At 61.1% G+C, this 20907-nt stretch overlaps 1 protein-coding gene across 3 annotated transcripts in view; it reads left to right on the top strand.

Annotated features, from left to right (window-relative positions):
- The window catches only part of PDE2A (phosphodiesterase 2A), a 65054-nt gene extending 45545 nt beyond the window's left edge, over positions 1-19509 (top strand). For all 3 annotated transcript variants that reach the window (XM_047752177.1, XM_047752178.1, XM_047752176.1), the window contains 25 exons: positions 4986-5045; positions 5676-5829; positions 6018-6070; positions 6268-6342; positions 6447-6488; positions 7025-7093; positions 7347-7477; positions 10129-10240; positions 10714-10753; positions 10884-10947; positions 11344-11416; positions 11548-11725; positions 11963-12075; positions 12684-12761; positions 13830-13952; positions 14403-14473; positions 14756-14878; positions 15157-15244; positions 15477-15524; positions 16488-16562; positions 16729-16828; positions 17029-17141; positions 17502-17540; positions 17691-17797; positions 18108-19509. In XM_047752177.1, coding sequence (XP_047608133.1) covers positions 4986-5045; positions 5676-5829; positions 6018-6070; positions 6268-6342; positions 6447-6488; positions 7025-7093; positions 7347-7477; positions 10129-10240; positions 10714-10753; positions 10884-10947; positions 11344-11416; positions 11548-11725; positions 11963-12075; positions 12684-12761; positions 13830-13952; positions 14403-14473; positions 14756-14878; positions 15157-15244; positions 15477-15524; positions 16488-16562; positions 16729-16828; positions 17029-17141; positions 17502-17540; positions 17691-17797; positions 18108-18318 — 2340 coding nt within the window. In that variant the 3' untranslated portion in view covers positions 18319-19509. The remainder of the gene's footprint in view (positions 1-4985; positions 5046-5675; positions 5830-6017; positions 6071-6267; positions 6343-6446; positions 6489-7024; positions 7094-7346; positions 7478-10128; positions 10241-10713; positions 10754-10883; positions 10948-11343; positions 11417-11547; positions 11726-11962; positions 12076-12683; positions 12762-13829; positions 13953-14402; positions 14474-14755; positions 14879-15156; positions 15245-15476; positions 15525-16487; positions 16563-16728; positions 16829-17028; positions 17142-17501; positions 17541-17690; positions 17798-18107) is intronic.
- The last annotated feature ends 1398 nt before the right edge of the window (positions 19510-20907 follow it).

Below are 20907 nucleotides of genomic sequence, written 5' to 3'. Positions count from 1 at the left end.
CCCGTCTAAAACTCGCCGCAGATGTATAAGCCCCGTCCGGGGTCTGGTCCCCAGAGCAGCCCGGACCTTGTGTCCTCTTCGGCGTCCTCTGGGATGGGTTGGGGGCAGTGTTCTGAGAGGGCCTCCATGCGGTGAGGGGGGAAAGGGCTGAGAGACCCTGAGGAGAGATGGGCAGAGAGGACACCTACCGACCGTGTGGGAAGCCACTCAGAGACCCGAGTGGCTGGAGCTAGGGGGCAGGAGGAGATGAGGCCCCACGCGGAAGAGCTGCCCGGGCAGGCGTCCAGCCCCAGCTAGACCCACGGCTGAGGCTGGGACAGACGCCAGGCAGCAGGACGGGCTTCCTGGGTCGCTGATGGAGGAGGGGGGGAGCCTCAGCTGGAGGGCGGATGCGCTGCTGGGGGGTGCTGGGCGGGCAGCCTGGGCCGAGACCCCCCTCGCTCTCTGCTGCCCCCTGGCGGAGCTCCCCACGTTCGGCTCTCTGTGGGTTTGGGCGGAGTTTTGCGGCTCTTGCGGGTCTTTCCCAGGGTGTGGAGGTGGGCGCTCAAAATCTTTGTCGCATCCGGAAAGGTTCGCTGCCACAGATCGCCGTTATTGGGGACCAGCTTCCGCCAAGGCGGCCGCCACTTCAGTAAGGGGCGCCGACAGATACATGAGCTGGTCTTGGTGCGCCCGCCCCGGGGACTCCTCCCGAGCTCATTAAAACGGAATTAAAGGTTTCCGAGGCGCCTGACCTTTCCCGAGCCGCTGGCGGGGGAGGGCGGTGGGAGTGGGGGGCGGCCGCGCGGGGAGAAGACGGAAGGGGTACTTGGCTGGCTCTCCCAGGCGCCCCATCTGCCTGATTGAGGGGGACGCGGCCCCCTTGGTTTCTCCCGCAAGCTGCTCCCCCCACTCTCAGCTTCTGTTCCTGCAGGGAACAGATCTGCTGTTGGCACCTTCTCAGCGCCGCTTCCCTCTCTCCTTTGGCCCCAGTCTGTACCAGAGCTGGTCCCTTGGAGGAGGAGCAAGGCTGGGGACACTGTGCAGAGGTGGGGGTGGGAGATGATGGCTTTGATCACTCACCTCTGTTGGTGGAAAGGGGTCTGGGGGCGGGCAGCTTCCTGAGAAGGACTTCCTGGTTTGGGGCTGTGGGGGCTGCATCAGTAAGGAAGCAGCTCTTGCAACAGGGAAGACACTTGGAAAGCTGTTGTCTCGTGGGCAGGAAGGTGGTTGCCATGACTGCTGGACGCTGTGGCTGAGGTTAGGCCAGGAATTCAGGCTTCAGCCTTCTCCTGGGAGGAGAAAAGGCCCGAGGGTGTGTAGCGGTGGGAGGGGGGGAGGTCAGATCACTGAAAAGTACCCTGCCCTAGAGAAACCCACTCTGGGCCTTGCTCCAGGCCTGTGCAGCGACAGAGAGATAAGTCAGACCTATTTCTGCCTTCTAGAAGCTTAGTCTAGGGGAAGGCAGGGTCACTCTCAGACCACCACTGGCCAAATAATGTTGGGAGTTCCTGCTGTGGTCCTGATGCGGGCGGGCTAATGATGCGGCTTGTCTCTGTGGCGGCACCGGTTTGATCTCCAGCCTGGCACAGGGGGCTAAGGATCCTACATTGCTGCAGGTGCAGCTTCGGTCGATTGGATCCCTGGCCTGGGGAACTTCTGAGGCTACGGTCGAAAAAGGGAAAAAAGAAAAAAATGTTGCTGGCAGGAGCTCCATTGTCAGAGGCTGGAGCTGCAAGGGGTGCCTTGCAGTGGAGACAGCCTTTGAATGGGGCTTTGGGTTGCAAGTGGAGGGGGGAACAGGCAGAGAAGAAGGGAGGGGCTCTTCTAGACAGAGGGAGCCTCAGGAGCAGAGGCAGTGTGATCCCGGCAAGGCTGGGGAGTGGGCCGTGTGCCACTGACCTGCAGCTTTGGCTGCCAGAAGTTCCCTCACCTCCTCAAAACCCTGGGCAGCGAAGGGCTCTGGAAAGGTGTTTGGAGGATTTTCGGTCTACTTCTCCTCCAGGACACCCCCTCCCTCATGCACACATGTCTGACAGATCTGGTCCTACTGCTCCACCCCCGTGTTCCTGGGGCCACAGGGTCTCGCCTCCTCTGGGAGGAAGCACAGGCAGCTGGGGGTCCTCCTAGCTGCTGCCAGATCCTGCGGGCTCAGGGTCTGGAGGGAAATGGGGGGGGGGGCACAGGGCAGATCTCTTTGGAGGGCTGACTCCGTGGCTCCTTCCTCGACAAGCCTCATTCTCCTCTGTCTCTGCTCTTGTATTATCGTCCCTCCATCCATCAATTGAAGGCAGACTTCTTGGGTACCGCCGGACACTGAGCACTGGTGCTATGGACACAGCGGCAGTGGCCGAGCAGTCCAGACAGGCCCTGCACTACCAGACAACACGGTCTGCAGGGCTGGGCGTGCTGGACATTAAACAGGCTCGCAAAACAGGGAGGGCACTGCGAGTGATGGCCAGGGCTAGCCAGGAAACCAGGGAGCCAGCAAGGAATATGGGGGCGGGGGGAATGGCCCTAATAGAGATCGGGTCGGAGACGGGGCGTGTGGGGGGGCTCCCAGGAATATGCCGTTCAGAGCAGGGCTGCTTGGCTGAGCTCTGGGCCTCTGCAGCTTGCGGTTCAAGGTGCCTTGATTGCACGTTCTTTGTGTGGCGTCTTTGGCTCTGTTCTTCAATTCCGGGATAATAAGTCCCTTTGAGGAGCAGGCAGCCCTTGGTCTCTGGCATTTGATGTGTGATTTGCACCCACTCTTCCCCCGAGCCGTGCCAGCCGCACCAGATCCTTCCACGAGGGTGGGGTGTTCATGAGCTAAGTCACATTTAGCTTGGTGTGGCTGAGGGGGGTGGGGGCTGTGTGGGGCTTTTCACCTTCTCTGCAGCCCCAGCGCCCACTCTTGCGTGTTCCCACTGGGCCCCAGACCCACCCGTGATCAGCAAGAGTGGGTGCTACGGTATGTGTTCCTACGGTGAGCAGAAGCCATGTGTGTGTGTGTGTGCTGGTGATTGTGTCTGTATATGGGGGGGGGGGCGTGTGCATGGCTCATCCTGTCAACAGGTTCAAATGTGCACCGTGGATGGCAGTCACTGAGCGTGTGGGTGCGTGTGGGTGTGGGTGTGTGTTCGGGGGCTCTGAGGGTCTCCATGAGAGTGGGTCTGTGCACATTCGGGGAGGGGATGGGCTGAGGCAGCAGGAGGGGGTGCAGGGAGGGGCAGGCCCAGTGGGTGGGGGAGCGAGGCCCCCACCATTCCTTCCTTCCCTCCAGTCTTCCGAGCCTCTCACTGGGTCTCCCAGCTCTGTACGGGGACCAGGCTGTTTTGCCAGCCCAGGGACGGGTTGCCCCCACGGCCCTAGGGGGGGTCCCAACCTCCTCTTTTCCTGAGAGATGAGTCCAGGTGGAAGGAACACGAAGGATGTCTCCCCACATCTCTTACCAGTAAAATGCCACCACGTTTCTGCAAACCACGTGCAAATGAACCACGTCCCCAGCCCCTTAGACAGCCTGTCTCCTGGGAGTTATAGACGGAGCCTCACCAGGACTTCACCTTCCACCCCACCCTTGGCAGCCTGGGCCTCTCCAGGTCTTCCTGCCTCCAGTCCGACTCCCTCCGATCCGCCGGACCTTAGAGGCCATGGTCTGCAGATGCTAAAGTCTGCCGGGGAGCCCCAGGATGGTTAAGCTACAGTCCAATTCCTTAGCCTTGCTCTCAGGCCCGTCCCCCCTGGTACTGCGGCCAGCACCCTGTCCAGGTCCTCTCCTCCCCATCCCACGGACTCCCCAGCCCTGCCAGGACGGCCTTCTGCGCCCATTCCAGTGGCCTCCAGGAACCCACCCTCTCTGTGCTCCCACAGTCGTTAAGCTCCCCCCCCACCCAGTCTTCCCTGTCCTTCCTCCTCAGACATGCAGCCCTGCAGCCCCCCGTCCCATCCCTACTCCATCCCACCCCAGCCAGCCTGAGAGCTTCCTGAGACCTGCTGGTCTCCTCCTCTCCATCTGTTCCTGGCAGGGGACCCAGAGCAGAGGCGGGCAGGGGCTGCTGAGCAGGGAGGGAAGGTGAAGGAGACCCCAAGGCAAGCACTGTGGGGAGCCCCGCAGGGGGTGCGCAGCTCTGAGTAGGCGCCGGAACCTGGTGATGAAGGTGGGAGCCTTGCTGGCTGGGCGGGCCGTGGGCCCCCCTCAGCTCTCATTTCCCTTGCTGAGCACCCGAGCGGGGTTGAGGGAGGGGGCCTCACAAAGTATGAAACATGGGCCGAGGGGATTCCAGGTGACCCACACAGGGAAGTTGGAGAGGGGCGGGATGATGGGGCTGGTGGTGAAAATGGATCTAGAGAAGGGAAGCTATAGGCGGAGAAGGGGAGGGAGTTCGTGGTGCTGTCCCAACTCTGTCACTTTTGGCTGTGTGACCTTGGGCAAGTCACCCAACCTTTCTGGGCCTTGGTTCATCTGCAAGGTGGAAGCTTGCACACAGGTTGGTGAGAATCACACTCGAGGTAAAGCACTTTATCACTCCATTCATTCATTCATTCGTTCATCCACCCTCTAAGGCTTAGCAGATACATCATTAACGTCAGACCTCTGCCTCTGCCCGCACTTAGGGGTGGCTCACATCCCACTCAGAAAGGGCGAGGCTGGGAGGCCGAGGCCGATACCACTGATTCCATAATCAGGACCTGAAGGGCTCCGTGGACGGAGAGATGGAGAGGGGTCCAAGGTCGCCCCCTTTCCCTCACCATCCACTGGAATTGTGCGATTGGTGGGGCAGTGGCTGAAAAGGGAGAGATCAGAAAAAGCCTACTTCTTTGGATTAGTCCTAGAAGGCTTCTTGGAGGAGAGGATTTTCCCAGAGCCATCTGCCGGGGCAGAGAATGGGCTTATCAGAGAGGCCCACAGGCTGAAGTGTGTATGTGTTGGTGGGGAGAGGTGTGTGCTGGGCATGGGAAGGGTGCTCTGGCAGAAAGGAGAGGCTAGAGGAGGTCACGCTGGTCCCCATCTCACTTCCCCGCAGGTGCACTGTGGCCAGTTGAGTGACAGCGATGAGTGGAGCCTGCAAGCCGTGGAGAAGCATGTGAGTGGGCGTAGTGCCGGGTAGGATGCGGGCAGCTGAAGACAGTTGTCACAAGTGATGGGAAGATGGTCCAGCCAGGGAGCTTGACATGCCTGGGTTCCAGTCCACAGCTTTTGGGCTGTGTGACCTTGAGCAAATCACTTAACCTCTCTGAGCCTCAGTTGCACATCTGAAAATGAGGCCAAGAATAGTGCCGCCTTAGGGTACAGGTGAAATCAGGCGAGTCAAACAGCTTGTTAATACACAAGAAGGACTATCTACCTAATGATTTTGAGGCTCTTTCTTGAGAGTCTGACTTTGTGACTTTAACAAGAATTGACCACTCCTTGTGGGTGCCAGAGGCGGAGAAATCCGGCCCTCTTCTGTCTTGGAAGAGTCTGGGGGCTAGGAATGGAGACCAACCCTGTACTCCGCTGATCACAGACCCGAGGGACGCCGCAGGGGCAGTGGAAGCCGGCAGGAGAGCGGGGCGCTAAGGGATGGGTTGTTTGGGACCCGGGGGCGTGGGGGTGTGAGGCGATGGCCCCGCGGGCAGAGGAAGTCGCTCGAGCAAAGGAGCAAAGGCTCGAGATAGCGAGCGAGATAAAGGTGGGGCGGCGTGTGTCTCACCTTCTGCGCGGCCCGCCCCAGACCCTGGTGGCCCTGAAAAGGGTGCAGGCTCTGCAGCAGCGCGGGCCCGGCGCGGCCCCCGAAGCGGCCCAGAAGCCCCCGGAGGGGGTGGCAGGAGACCAGAAGGGCGGAGTCGGGTACACAGACCAAGACCGAAAGATCCTGCAACTTTGCGGTGAGGACCTGGCGGGGGGGCGGGGCCGAGCCTGGAGGGGAGGAGCCGTGGGTGGGCGGGGCCTGAGAGTGGGGCGCGGCCAGGGGCGGGGCCGGGGGAGCGGTGCGAACCCAGGTCCGGAGCCGGCCGGCGCGGGCTGGGGGAGGCTCTGGGCCCTCTCTCTGACCCGCGCCCCGGGGCCTTTGCAGGGGAGCTCTACGACCTGGATGCCTCTTCCCTGCAGCTCAAAGTCCTCCAATACGTGAGTCCCGGCGCCCTTCCCACTGCGTCCCTCCCGGGACCCACGTCCCTGTCAGCCCTTCGTCTCAGTTCAGATTCCGACGGCCTCCCTGTCCCTCTTCTCCACCTCCTTGAGGAGCCCCAGAGAGGCGAGAGGGTGGGGAGTGGGGGTGGCCTCCAGATCCCGGGTCAGCCGCTCGCTGTGTCCTCCCCTCTCAGCTGCAGCAGGAGACCCAGGCGTCCCGCTGCTGTCTCCTGCTGGTCTCCGAGGACAACCTCCAGCTTTCCTGCAAGGTGAGGGCCCGGCTCCACTGGGGGGGCAGGGCAAGGGCCCTGGGTCTCTGGGAGGAATAGTCCTTGCCTATCTTTTAACCAGTGCACGTGGCTCTGCCCATCAGGTCATCGGAGATAAAGTGCTGCAGGAGGAGACCAGCTTCCCAGTGAGTCCTGCACACATCTCCCGTGTGGAGTCTGGAGGGTTGTGGAAGTAGCCTGACGCCAGCTAAGCACTCCTGGGGTCTGCCCAGAGAGGCTGGGACCTGCTAGAATCTCCCGGCATCTGATGGAATTATCTGGATCTTGGGACCTACTTAGAAACGTTATGTGAGATCAGAGCGTCTCACGATCAGGATCCATTAGGAGAAATCTCCTCCAGTCTGCAGAAAGGCTTACTGGGACCAGTTCACTTCTGCTGGAGTATATCTGGATTTGGCTTCCTTAGCATCTGTTAGGATCAGTGAGAATCCTCGGCTTCGGCTCTGTCTCCTAGTTAGGCAAAGCCCTCAAGACCTCCGTAGGGGATTCTGGCCAAGAGCCGACTCCCCTACACTCACCAGCCCTCACACCTTAGTTTATTCCATCCACCATGTGCCCTGACTGAAGAGGCAGTTGAAACCTCCAGAGTTGGTGGGGAGGGGTCTGAGACTGCCTGATCCTGGGAAGAGCTGGACCCTGACTGGCTTTCCTCACTCCACAGTTGACGACAGGACGCCTGGGCCAGGTGGTGGAAGACAAGAAGTCCATCCATCTGCAAGACCTCACCTCTGTAAGCCATGGCCTGGCAGGACCAGAGGAGGGGACAAGGGGAGAGACCACTGCCGGGTCCCCAGGGCCAGGGTCTCTGGGCCAGGGCAGCCTAGTGATGGGGAGACCACCAGCCCCGTGTCACGGCACTTCCCACGCTGCAGGAGCCCTTCAGCCCCTCCTTTTGCATAGTGGGGGAGGTGGGGGGGTGTAGTCCCTTCCTCCTTCTCCATGCTGACTTGCCTCCCGTTGCCCCCCCCCCCCCGTGTTTGCAGGAGGATGTGCAACAGCTGGAAAGTATGTTGGGCTGCGAGCTGCAGGCCATGCTCTGTGTCCCTGTCATTAGCCGAGCCACGGACCAGGTGGTGGCTTTGGCCTGCGCCTTCAACAAGCTCGGAGGAGACTTGTGAGTCCCGGATGGAGGGATGCGGGTCTGGAGGTGGAGCCGAGAGGCTGGGCAGGGCTTGACCAGGGTAACAGTGTAGGAAGGGTACCCGGCAGGCGGTACTGTTCCAGCAGCAGCGGCGGCCGGCTGAATGGTTTGTCCGCGCAAGAGACGAGAGGCTTCTGGGAGTGATGGTCCCTTGTCGCTGCTCCGTCCTGGCTTTCTAAAATCCTGGGGAGGTCCAGGAGAGTTCTCCGCTGTTTGCCTGCTTCCTGTGGTTTGGATTACCGGCTCGTAGACCCTGGCTCTCTCCCTCTTGCCACCCCTGGCTTTGGCATTTCTGCTGGGAACTGCCTGCTGGAGGGGCAGTGAGCTTGAGGATGGGTGACCTCTCTGCACAGTTTCACTGCCACGGTGGACGGTGACTCACGGGAAGAGGCATGGGGACTGGGCTAAGCTGAGGGGCTTTAGAGGTGTTGATGGAGCAGCTGGAAGAACCAGGTGAGAGGGAGTGGGCAGGACACAGTGTCTCAACAGGCTGAGGAAGCCTGTCTCAAGAACGGGGTGTATCATAGATTTTCCTACGCCCACTCATTAATGGGTAGCAGCTGCCTGAAGCGCTGTATTAGTTTGCGAGCCACAGCGATGGGATTGAGTAGGTCTGTCCCGGGTGCAGGTTCAGGATGTGAAGGCTGCCACACCTGGGCCAGCCATAGGGAGCAGCAGGCAGGTGAGGCATTGAGTTCTGATTCCGGATAGAGAGTGATGCTGACAAGATGCTTGGCCCCTGGGGCCCAAGCAAGCAGGCTGGGTTCGAGGGCCTGGAGCTCCTGCAGGAGGAGGAGGCTGGAGATGTTGGGCCGAGAGAGGTGTCAGAAGCACAAGGATGGAGTCTGCAGAGGGGACACAGGGATCTGGGCGTCATAGGTCTGAGTCGTAGGGCCTCCCAGCAAGGACCTCTGTTGGCAGTTGGCTGGGCCTGGGGAAATGAAGCCAGGGACAAGACAGAGGCGGCTGAGCCGGAGAGCAGATGGGATCTGTGCCATTTGGGGCCCCCTCGTGTGGGGAGAATTTGTGCCAGGCAGTAAACACACATCGAAGACCTGCTGTATCTGATCCTGTGCTGGTCAGATGGCTTTAAAAGGCGTTTAGGGAGGGGAGTGTGGGGGGCGGGTGGGGGGATGTCCAGCAGGGGCTGGGATCTCTGGCTGCTGGCTGTAGGCCTGGGTCTGAGATGGTCCTGGCCTAGGGGTGGGGGGTGGGGGGTATCAGAAGGGAAAGGAGATGGGGACTCAGTGGTAACTGTGAGGCCCAGGCCAAGGGCAAGTTCAGCTCTGGGTTCTGCATATTTCAGGGAGTGAGTGCTGAACACCTGCAAGAGCCAAGGTGGCTCTCAGCTCAGAGCAGGCCCTGCAGTTTCTGCTGCTGGGAACCCAGGGAGCAGGGACCCCAACAGCTCCTCTGTCGGGGGTGTGATGGGGCTGGGGCCAAGGGCAGAGGTACAGTTAAGACACTGAGCAAACACTTCCCAAATATCTCCCCTGTACCAGGCTGTGCATCGGACAGAGGGGGGATGCAGTCATGGTGCTGCCTTTAAGACTGGAGGTTTATTTTTAGGGCAGAGAGGGAGGAGGGTGGGAAAGGTATTCTAGGCAGAGCGAACAGTGTGGGAAAAGCAGGAAGGTGTGAAAGAGCCTGAGGTTTTCTCCGAATGCTGAGGATCTTAGTGCGGCTGAGGCTGAGACACCCGGAGATGAGGGGAGAGGGGTGGATGAGCCCAGACGGAGGGGATTCAGATGCCACGGGAAGGAGGGTGGGCGGCAGATGCAGCGGGTTGGGGACCAGGGTCTGGACCCGGATCACTGACAGCAAGCACAAGTGTGGGTACCCCAGCCGAGAGCAGCGCTGATCTGGCCCCCAAATGACAGGAAAATTTAGGGGCTGAGAAAGGGTCCCGATCTCTGAGGAAGCTCCATCTCCCCATCATCCCCACCTGGAGAGGCACACGCACATCCCCGGCCCAGGTCCCACCCCAGCTTGGTCCATCCAGTCCCACAAAACTCCCTGGTGACAAAACACCTGGTGGCCGGATGGCAGGACCTCCTCAGGAGAGGGGGCTGATCTCGAGAGAGCCAGCTCCGTGTGTCTGAAGGGCACGGGCCTGGCCACAGCTACTGTAGGATCTTGGGGGGTACCAAACCAGTGCCCACAGTGTCCAGGGAGGGTCAGATGGTGACAGGAACTGCACGAGACAGGCCAGCGCCGCTGCTCCTACCTTCCCTGAGGTTGGAGGGAGCCCTGGAGAAGAGCAGGACACCCAGCCCTGGCCTGGGCGCATCTCCAGTCTGAGGACGGAGACCCAGCTCAGTCCGGGCACATCAAGTTAGAGGAGGGAGACGTGACTCTGGCTTCGAGAAGCAATAGTCTGAGGAGGAATACACACTTTGGTCAGAGAAAGGTTAGAACCCCACTCACCCACCCACCCAGGAGGCCCTAGTCCGAGGGGGAAGCTGGCCCAAGCCGGCTGTGTGTGAGCATCCCCAGCAGAGGAGAGGGATGTAGCCGGGGATTCCGGAGCGGGCGTCCTGGAGGAATGGAAGCAGGTGGATTGGGGAGAGCCATCGACTGCCCCCCCGTCTGGCCCCTCTCTGGTGACCCTGCCCCCCCGCCAGGTTCACAGACCAGGACGAGCATGTGATCCAGCACTGCTTCCACTACACCAGCACCGTGCTCACCAGCACCCTGGCCTTCCAGAAGGAGCAGAAACTCAAGTGTGAGTGCCAGGTGAGTGGCCTGCTTTGCACCTCTCTCGGGGACCAGGTCGCCTCGCCCGGCTCTCAGCCCCAGAGAGTCAAACACAAGGGAAAAGCCCGCATCTCTTTGTACCACTAGTTAGGGAGGCTACCTAGTGCCCTGGAGGCTTCTTCCAGAGGGAACTCAGCGGCGCCAAAGGTCGGCACCTGGGGCTGCAGGCACTGTACGCGCTCGCCCTCTAGTGTTCAGGTCGCGCACTACAGTAACATCTGGGGAGCCGGAGCGGCAGGTGAACACGCACGAGACTCGGGATAACTATGCGCCTTCACCGGGGCTCTTCCTCCCACTCCTTCACGTAGTAGCCCAATGATGTAATTAGACTCGGCCCATCTCCAGCCGGTCCGGAGAGCCCTAGGGGAAGGATGAAAAGACCCCAGGTCTGGTGGAGGCAGGGGGCTAGAGAGGGCGGCCACCTGCAACCTGAACCCATTTCTCCATCCCAGGCTCTTCTCCAAGTGGCCAAAAACCTCTTCACTCACCTGGGTGAGTGCACTGCCCTCCTCCAAGCCTGGCTGTGGGTGGGAGTGAGGGCTGGCGTTTTGAGGAGGGGCGGTGGTGGGGCTCAGCCCTCTCGCCCAGTCTCACCGCTGTCCCCTGCCTCTTCCTCCCGTAGACGACGTCTCTGTCCTGCTCCAGGAGATCATCACTGAGGCCAGAAACCTTAGCAACGCTGAGATGTGAGTGAGTCCAGCCCGAGGCGGGGCGGCAGAGGCCAGGGGCCAGTCCTCCCCTCTCCTCCCCTCTTTCCCCCACTCCACTGCCTTCTTGTGGGGCCCTGTCACAGTCTCTGTGGTCCTTTGTTTCATGCCTGTGTCCCTCACTAGACTGTAGCATCCAGCGACAGCAGGGGTGAGGCTTTGCTGGCCATGGGTCCTCAGCTCCCAACACAGGGCATGGCACATAGTAGGTGCCACACACACACACACACACACACACGTTGGTCTGGAGGAGAGTCTCACACCACAAGTCACTCCCTCCAGCCTCAGAAATCCAGGCTTTGCCTTATGCCCAGATTTGAGGGGTTGTGGGAGAGCCATGTCAGGGCCCTGGGGACCAAGGCCCTCTCTCCACAGCTGCTCCGTGTTCCTGCTGGATCAGAACGAGCTGGTGGCCAAAGTGTTCGACGGGGGCGTGGTGGATGACGAGGTGAGGCAGGGCGGCGCAGAGCGAGGGTGTGGCCTCCGTCCTGGCGGCCGGGAGTCCGCAGGGGACGCTGGGGAGCAGGCCTGCTCTGTGGCCCGCCACTAACTTTCTCTACTCCGTCCCCGCACCGGCAGAGCTATGAGATCCGCATCCCGGCGGATCAGGGCATCGCGGGCCACGTGGCGACCACGGGCCAGATTCTGAACATCCCGGACGCATACGCACACCCACTTTTCTACCGCGGCGTGGATGACAGCACCGGCTTCCGGACGCGCAACATCCTCTGCTTCCCCATCAAGAACGAGAACCAGGGTGCCTTCTTCGGCCTCTGGGCGCGGGGCGGGAGGCGGGGGGGGGGGGGCGAGGCGGGGCCTGAGCAGGATGGGGGCGGAGTCGACCCGAGGGTCCACAAGGTTTCTGCGCCCTAGCGTCCCAAAGCAGTAGGGACCAGGTTTCCCAGGCGTGGGACGTCCCTTGAGGACACTCTGGGAGGGTAGATTTCCGTCAGACACATCCACGGACCCCTCCTAACCCTTCTTTGGTCCCCAGAGGTCATCGGTGTGGCCGAGCTGGTGAACAAGATCAATGGACCGTGGTTCAGCAAGTTCGATGAGGACCTGGCCACAGCCTTCTCCATCTACTGCGGCATCAGCATCGCCCATGTGAGCAGCTCATGGGCGGGACCCGTGCACGACCTTCTGTTTCCCTCTCCACACTGGTCCGTGCCCCCGCCTGGGACTCAGGGCCCTGCTGCCGGGTGGCTGAGCAGCCTTCAGTACCTCTGGCATCAATTCACCATCAGAAAGCTGGAGATACGCTTTCCTGTCTTATCCAGTTAGCCTGCCAGGACATGGGAGACCCGTGTTGCTTCCCCCATCTCCGGAAGCAACCTCAATCCAAGCCCCCCGGTCAGCTTCTTTTTGGGACATGTTGGGTCTCATTGTCCAGAGCCGGCAGCTCCAGCCTGGGAATCCAAAACCTAGGTCCCTGACCACCAGCCACGCATCCCTCTGCTTCTCCTTCTCTGTTGTGGCTCTCAGGCTCCATCACCGAAGACAGGGGCAGACTCAGGAGAGCCTGCAAACGCCAGAGGCCTGGAGAGGGGGCGCAGGGGAGATCTGGATGAAAGTCGTAGCGGCCTCCTTGCTCTCCTGGGGCCTGCGTGGCACAGGAGGGAGGGGTTCTATCTGATCCCTGGGCCCCAGTCCTGGGCACTCAGAGATTTCACAGCCGCCTTGCTTGACCCCCATCTGTTCCTCTTTCCCCCCAGTCCCTCCTGTACAAGAAAGTGAATGAGGCCCAGTATCGCAGCCACCTAGCCAATGAGATGATGATGTACCACATGAAGGTAAGCCCCGCCCACAGGAAGGGAAGCCCCGCCCACGGGAAGGGAAGCCCCGCCCAGAGCTTCTGCCCTCCTTCCCGAGCCTGCAGAATGCGCACGTTCCTCCACTGCCTCCCGGATCCTCAGGGGCCCAAGCCCAGCTTGGGCTTTCCGATCACCCTCTCTTGGAAATAAGAAGGTAGAGCCAGAGCAATGCCTGGCCTTTTGCTCTCCTGCTCTCCTGCGGGGCAGCCCCTCTTCAAAGCAGTTTCCAGTTCAGTCCCCAGGCTGGCAAGACTCAGCCCAGGGGAGAATGCGATTCATGCAGGTGTTCCCCGTGTCCAGGGATGACTCCTACCCTGGGACTTACTGAAGGCTGGGAAGCCCGCTCAGGGCCCACCCCAGCGCCTTGGCACGGTGGTCAGGCAGACCTGGGCAGTCTGCTGGTCTTCTGTCCATTGCCAGACTCCGCGCAGGAAAGCTGGCCCAGACTTCAGTTCAGAGTGTGCGGTGTCATTGCTCATTGGGACGTTTCCTCTCATCTGTGTACAAAGCAAAGCGCCCCAGATTTTGTGGCTAGGGTCAGAGCTGTAGCAGGAAGGGTTGAGGCTAGACTGGGATGGTTCTCCCAAAAGAAAGGAAGGAATCTTTGAGGGAGTTCCCTGGTGGTGCAGAGGGTTGAGGATCTGGCCTTGTCACTACTGTGGTGCAGGTTTGACCCCTGGCCCAGGAATTTCTGGATGCTGAGGGCACGTGCACCGCACCCCATCCCACCCCAAAAAAGAAGAAGAAGGAATCTTTGAGTTATTGCCTATGAAAGGCTGCCATGGTTTGGGGGTGTCACAACGAGGTGTTGTCTGTCTTTGACAAGGCTAGGTTGTCACAGATGAGGGTGGCGACAGGCAAGGAGGCGCAGGATGCGGGCTGCAGGACAATGAAGGGAGGGTGGTGGTCTCCTGCCCACTGAGAGCCGTGGAGTGGATGGCCCCCCAGGCACATGCTGAGCGGGAGGTCCCGCCACTGTGGGAACTTGAGGTCGCAGGCCCTGGATGGGGTGTCTTGTCTTCTACTGCCCTGGCTGGTCCCCTCTAGGTCTCTGATGACGAATACACCAAACTTCTCCATGATGGGATCCAGCCCGTGGCTGCCATTGACTCCAATTTTGCCAGTTTCACCTACACCCCTCGCTCTCTGCCCGAGGATGACACGTCCATGGTGAGCTGGCCTGTCCCCACTTGACTGCGGAGCTGGGGGCTGTATAGCTGGAGCTTCCAGTTAGATGTGCCTAGGAATTTCCTGGCAAGACGGAGTCATCGAGGAAGGCCACGGCGTCTTTCTCAGAGATGGAGCAGGCACGTGGTCTGCCAGCAGGGGCCACAGGTCCTGCCCAGAGCCAGGGGCTGGACTCGAACCAACCATGGCCTCAGGGCTGGCACCTCCCTCCATGTTTTTCTAAGATTTTATTTGAGCGGGGTTCCAAGAGTTCTTAGAGCTCATATTTCTAAGTTCATGGCTCTAAGAATGCTTGGCTTTACCGTTTTGTGCTTCTGTAGTTTAGATTCGAAGTTCTAAGATGCTGAAATTTTGGAGGCCTCAAGAGGGGCCGGGGCAGGGGGCTTATCTTGAAACTGACAGTCTCTGCTCCCTCTTTTCCGCCCTCTGCAGGCCATCCTGAGCATGCTGCAGGACATGAATTTCATCAATAACTACAAAATTGACTGCCCAACACTGGCCCGGTGTGTGCCCCCCGCCCTCCCCTCCGCATGCAGGCAGCCCCGTCTCTGCCTTCCTCTGTCCCTACCCTCCCATCCATTGCCCCCCCGTGCTCTGGGAAGGGCTCTCTGAGGATGGCCGGGGGGAGGCCCAGTCTTATGGACCAGGGAAGATCCGCGAGTGAGAGGCAATTCCCAGACCCTGGCACCAAGAGGAAAGGAGAGGAATGGGGGCAGGGAAGAGCCTGGTGGGCTCCCTGGAAGAGGCGAGCCTGAGGTCCTGCGCTGCCCCCTCCGCTCCCCCAGGTTCTGTCTGATGGTGAAGAAGGGCTACCGGGATCCTCCCTACCACAACTGGATGCACGCCTTTTCTGTCTCCCACTTCTGCTACCTGCTCTACAAGAACCTGGAGCTCACCAACTACCTCGAGTGAGTGGCAGCCCTTCCCCCACATCTGGCAGCCATGCGGTGGGGGGGGGGGGTCCCCTGCCCTGGGACAGGACAGCGCTTCCTGTGTGGCAGCTGTCTTTACCTGCACCACCTCATGGGACCCTCTTAACAGCCTCGGTGAGAAAGGTGCAGCACCTCTTTCCAAGAAGGGGACCAGGGGTCCTGAGCTCCGGTCCGGTGACTCCTGGACCTCTCAGCCAGCCGGCCCTCCTCTGGAGGGGCGTGCCTGACCTGCCTGTCCTCCGTCTCCCATCCAGGGACATCGAGATCTTTGCCTTGTTTATTTCCTGCATGTGTCACGACCTGGACCACAGAGGCACGAACAACTCCTTCCAGGTGGCCTCGGTGAGACCCGACGCTCCTCCCGCTGGGCACCTTCCCCCCCGGGTGTCTGGGAGTCCCACCCCTCCAACCTGAGGGTGAGGCCAGGAGCCAGTTGAGAGACAGGCGGAGGCGCCCGCAGGCTCTGGGAGACGGGGGAGCACTTGCGGCGGAGGAGCGGGGCAGTTCTTAGCCTCATGTGGTGGCTCTTGCCTCTGGACACGAGGAGTGATGGCTTTGTTTTGGGCTTTTCCAGAAATCTGTGCTGGCCGCGCTCTACAGCTCCGAGGGCTCTGTCATGGAGGTACCACTGTTCTGCCCACTATCCCTGTCCCCACCATCCCCTTAAGGCCACTGACTTACAAAATTGAGGCCCAGCGCCTGCCCTTCCCAAGCCCCGCCCTCCAGACCGGCCTTGAGCACTGGAGCCAGCCCGGAGCACATCTGGCTTATTCCACGCAGATGCACTTGGGCAGGTGCGGGTCGGGCTGCAGGTTGTGCCCGGCCAGCTTCGCCAAAGGAGCACCTGTGTTAGCACATCTCTCTCTGTGTGTCAAGGACGCCCTGTGGGCACGGGCTCCACTCCTATCACACTCAGCTCTGCCTTTGATTGGGGCCCCCTCGCCCCAGATGGGAGCTCCTATGGGCAGAGAGACAAACGCAGAGACTGCTCTGAGCTCCTTGCACTTGGCACAGAGCGTGGCACAGGATGGGAGCTAAACTCCAAGGTCACCTTGGCCCACGCTGCCCTCCAGAGACTGCTCCTGCTTCGCACACTTGCCAGGATGAGGGCTGGCTTCCTCCGGGGCAGCCTGGTGGTGGCCTTGCTTGTGCCCTCCGCGCCCTGGGCTAAGCCTGCTTCGTCTCTGAGTGACAGCCCTTCGGCGTCAGGAGACAGGGGCCTGGCCCTCTCCTCATCGCTGCCCTTTCTTGTCAGCCCACAAATGGCTGCATGAATTAACGTCCGGGACTCGGAGGAATCATTTCAGAATTGTTCCAGCTTGAGAGGCCCTCAGAGCTTGGCTTGTCATGTCCCTCCGTGTGACAGCTGAGGAGTCTGAGGCCCAGAGCCGGCCAGGGACTTGGCCAGGGCTTCATAGAGGGTTGAAACAGAGCCCAGAAAGGGAACGGTCCCCCCACCCCCAGTTCTGCTTGCTGTGCTCACCTCGGGGATTGGGGCTGGGCCAGCCAGGGCTGCTCCTCCCTTGGGGTCAGTGGTGAGGGGCGCCCCCCCGCCCCAGCTGGCCCCACTTCACTCTCCCCCCAGAGGCACCACTTCGCTCAGGCCATCGCCATTCTCAACACCCACGGCTGCAACATCTTTGACCACTTTTCCCGGAAGGTGATGGGGTCGGGGGTGGGGGTGGGGCAGTGGGACCTGGGAGCTGGCCTGAGATGGGAGAAGGAGCGCGGAGCCCAGCCTGTGGGGGCTTCTGAGTCTGGGGGAGGGGGCGGGGCGCCTGGCCAGAGGCCCTGACACCACACACACCCCGCTGCCCCCGGCCCAGGACTATCAGCGCATGTTGGACCTGATGCGGGATATCATCCTGGCCACGGACCTGGCCCATCACCTCCGCATCTTCAAGGACCTCCAGAAGATGGCCGAAGGTGCCTGCCTTTAGCCCAGGCCTCGGGGTTTGGACGGACCCCAAGAGGGGGAATCTCAGACCCCCCCCCCCCAGCCTCAACCCACCAGGCAGACGCAGCCCTGCATCCCTGGCTCCCATCCAGGGTGCTGAGTTCCCTGCCCTCAGAGAGCAGGTGCCAGGAGGCTGGGCCCCTCTCCTAACCCACTCCTCTCCCGACAGTGGGCTATGACCGAACCAACAAGCAGCACCACAGCCTCCTTCTCTGCCTCCTCATGACCTCCTGCGACCTCTCCGACCAGACCAAGGGCTGGAAGACCACGCGGAAGATTGCGGTAGGTGCCGCCCCTCCCTAGGAAGGCGCACGCTGCACCTGCCAGCCCAGGGCGGCTCCTGCAGCCCCAACACCCTCCCTGTCTGAGCTCAGCCCGGCTGCCTGTTGGGGGGACAGATACCGAGAGGTGACAGATGGGGAGACGGATGGAGGGGCACGGATCCACACAGCAAGTCTGTGGCGGGTGGAAGGTGGGCCAGGATCCAGCCACTCCCCTTCTGGGGCCGTCCCCCTGCCAGGTGGGGACGGTGAGGACAGGCCCTGAGTGAGGCCTCAGCTTGCCCCCTTGGGAATGGGCTGTGGGGGAGCGTGGGTGGCTGGATGCCACTCACAGGAGGTGATGAGACTGTTGGCCTTTCAGGAGCTGATCTACAAAGAGTTCTTCTCCCAGGGAGACCTGGTAGGTGGGGAGTGGCCTCAGGGGGTCCGGGCTGGGGGCGGGCTCCCGGTCTGGGGCTGGGAGGGGCAGGCTCCCGGCCTGGGGCTGGGAGGCGCTGGGTGAACTGGATGGAGGAAGGGGAGGCCAGGCCTGATGGCTGGATGGCTGCAGGAGAAGGCCATGGGCAACAGGCCGATGGAGATGATGGACCGTGAGAAGGCCTACATCCCCGAGCTGCAGATCAGCTTCATGGAGCACATTGCCATGCCCATCTACAAGTGAGTGCGCTCGCGGCCCGCTGGGACCCCGCCCAGAGACAGTGGGGTGGGTGGGACGGGGCTGGCCTGGCCCGGCGCCAGCTGATCCACCTCTGGACTCCGCTGTCTCCAGCTTTGCCCCTAAACGGGCCCTTTGCGTCATCCTCGGTCCCTCATGGCAAGAGACCGTTGTGCTGCCCTTGAGCTTCCCGTCCGATATGATATGCCTCACCTCTCTCGTGGAAGTTCTACCTGTCGTCCAGCCCTAATCTTTCTTGCTGCTCACTGTCTGACTTGCCTCTGACCCCCCGCCCCCACCCCACCCCACCAGGCTGCTGCAGGACCTGTTCCCCAAGGCGGCAGAGCTGTATGAACGTGTGGCCTCTAACCGTGAGCACTGGACCAAGGTGTCACACAAGTTCACCATCCGCGGCCTCCCAAGCAACAACTCGCTGGACTTCCTGGATGAGGAGTACGAGATGCACGAGCTGGGCAGTGCCAGGGCCCCCGTCAATGGCTGTTGCAGCCTTGATGCTGAGTGAGCCCCTCCTGGGACCTCTCCCCGCCCAGGCCTCCTCCCACAACCCGCCCCTGGCCTGGCCACACACCCTGCGACCAGAGCCACGGGTCCTGGATTCCAGACCAGAACGTCCCGTGGGACCCTGGCCAAGGGCTGACGTTCCAGGCCTCAGTTTTCTCATCTGTATAATGGAGACAAGACTTCTGGCCTCACCGAGACTTTGTCATTTGTCCTCTGAGAGCACTGGCTGACCAATGAGCACCTCTGACCACACCCTGGCAAGTCCCCACCCCCCACAAGCCACTCCCTCTCGGAGGCAGCCTGGTGTTTCTCCTGGGTCCCATTCCCGCCCCACCAGATCTGTGTCCTTTTTCCTCTGGGGGCACCCCCTGCCCCCCAGGATCTTCATACAAGGAGGTGGGATCTCGTTGTGGGTCTTAAGAGACAGTCATCAGCTTGGCTGGAGGTCCAGACGTGGCCATGGGCCAGTGGGTAGCCCAGGGGCTGCGCTGTGTTTATGCTGGAGACTGGGTCCCAGGGAGATGCAGGGGCCCCGGGAGGAAGCTGCCGGCGGGGGTGGGGGCAGCTCAGCACCACAGGGAGAGGGGGCTCAGGAAGAGGGCAGGATAGGCGCAGTGGGCAGGCAGGGTCCCTGGGTTGGGACGCAGGCCTGGGGTGGGTCAGCAGTGCTTCCTCTCGGCTGTGCCACCCTGGGCAAGTCCCTTCTTCTCTCTGGGTGAGACAGGAGGCTGAGACAATCTCTTCCCTTACATCCATTTTAGATCAAAGTCCCCATGGCTCTGTGGAGTCCCAGGAGAGGCCATGGAGTGTCCCTGGCACCCTGGGGCAGAGAGCTGAGGACGCTGAGTCTCTGGCTAGCCCCCTGAGTGTACCCCTTGGCCAGAGCCCCTCCCCTACCCCTGCAGCCAGAGGGGCACCTGGCCTCTCTCCTCTTCAAGGCCATGTCCGCCCGTGCTCCGGGGCTTGGGAGACCCCACAGGGCCAGGCCTCTGGGGTCACCCCAGCTGCCAGCTTCTCCCTTCTCTGTTTTATTCTGGGAGTGTCGTGGGTGGGGGGAGGGGGGCCACCTGCCTTACCTATTCTGAGTTGCCTTTAGAGAGATGCGTTTTTCTAGGACTCTGTGCAACTGTTGTATATGGTCCCGTGGGCTGACCGCTTTGTACATGAGAATAAATCTATTTCTTTCTACCAACCCTCCCCCAAGGGGCCGTGTGCAGACTTTGTGCAAGTGGTTGAGGGGGGAGGCACAGCATGGGGAGCGGCAATGCCTTTTAGAACTCCCTGGCCACTGGAGCTCCCACCTCTGCTGCTTAGCCCTCTTTGGGAGGAAGCCTAGACCTGTTGGGGTACCCCTGGACCAGTCCTGTGCCAGATAGTGGGGACTTAGGTGTGGATGGCAGATGCAGAGACCTGAGCATGGGGCAGCGAGTGGGAACTAGAAAGGAAGAATTGAGGGGCTGAAGCAATCAAGGAGGCTGCCTGGAGGAGGTGGCCTGGTGCTCCTCCCAGACCCCCTGTCTGCTGGTTTACCCTAGTCATGAGCCAAAGCCTGGGCCTCTGAACCCCTTCCTATTCACACAGGTACCTGCCTGTGTCCCTGTTACTCGAGCCACAGGGGTATCCCTGAGTCTGACTCTATATCAGATATGGTCCAGGGTTGTATCTGCGGGGTTAGTTCCCTGCTCTCCTGGCTGTGAGAGGGTCAGCTTCTGCAGACGGAGGGGGCAGACTGCAGAGTGGGGACCACGAGGAGGCCCTGACTGGCACAGCCTCCAGTTCCCAGCCCCCAGTGGCCTTCCCCCTCCCATCCCCTCCTGGTTCACCTCCCCCACATCAGTAAAGGTTGGGGCCGAGCACTGGACTCTCCTTTCTAGGGGAGGGACGCCTGGGAAGAGATGGCCAGGGCCATGCTGTGACCACCCACCGTGGCCCTGGGGACCCAGCCTTGCCTTTGGAGTCACAGTCTCTGTCTGCTGCTCCTGCCCGGCAGGTTGTCCTAGTTCGGATTCTGTTCCTTGGGGCTGAATGGTCCCAGGGCTTCTGGCCTCCCCCGGGGCCATGGGGTCCAGGCCCTTCCCCTGCCCAGCCCTTGCTTTGGGCTCCCCTGGTCTGTCTGTCCCCTCACAGCACAGGACCCAGGCTGATCAGTGGGCCCCAGGTGGCAGTGAGTCAGCCCCAAGGCTGGCATGTGAGGGCTGTGTGCTGACACAGTGGCTCCTTTAGGGAGTGTGTGTATGTGAGTGTGTGTGTGTGTGTGTGTGTGTGTGTTCCTCTCCCACAAGCCTTTGGGCAAAGTGGAAGCACAACCTGGGTACCCACCCCTGGGCCTTAGTCTCCCTCCCCTACCTCTGCTGTCCCCAGCCCAGCTCTCCCCAGAGGATGCTTACTCCTGTTCGAGGCCCATGCTGTGACACATCCCTCTGCCACCAAATTCAGCAACTCACAAATATTTCTTCATGCAGGTGGGGCCCTGTGCTGGGGCCCAGAGCTAAATTCGTCCCTGTCCCTGGTCTGGAGGGTCTAAGACCCTGGTAGAGGGGACAGATCCAAACTCAGGCACAGGCCATCTCACCTTTGGCCCCAGGTGTGG

This window comes from Phacochoerus africanus, chromosome 11 (assembly GCF_016906955.1).
Source record: "Phacochoerus africanus isolate WHEZ1 chromosome 11, ROS_Pafr_v1, whole genome shotgun sequence".
In the NCBI taxonomy this organism is placed as follows: Eukaryota; Metazoa; Chordata; class Mammalia; order Artiodactyla; family Suidae; genus Phacochoerus; species Phacochoerus africanus.
This window is presented reverse-complemented; position numbering and strand designations above follow the sequence as displayed.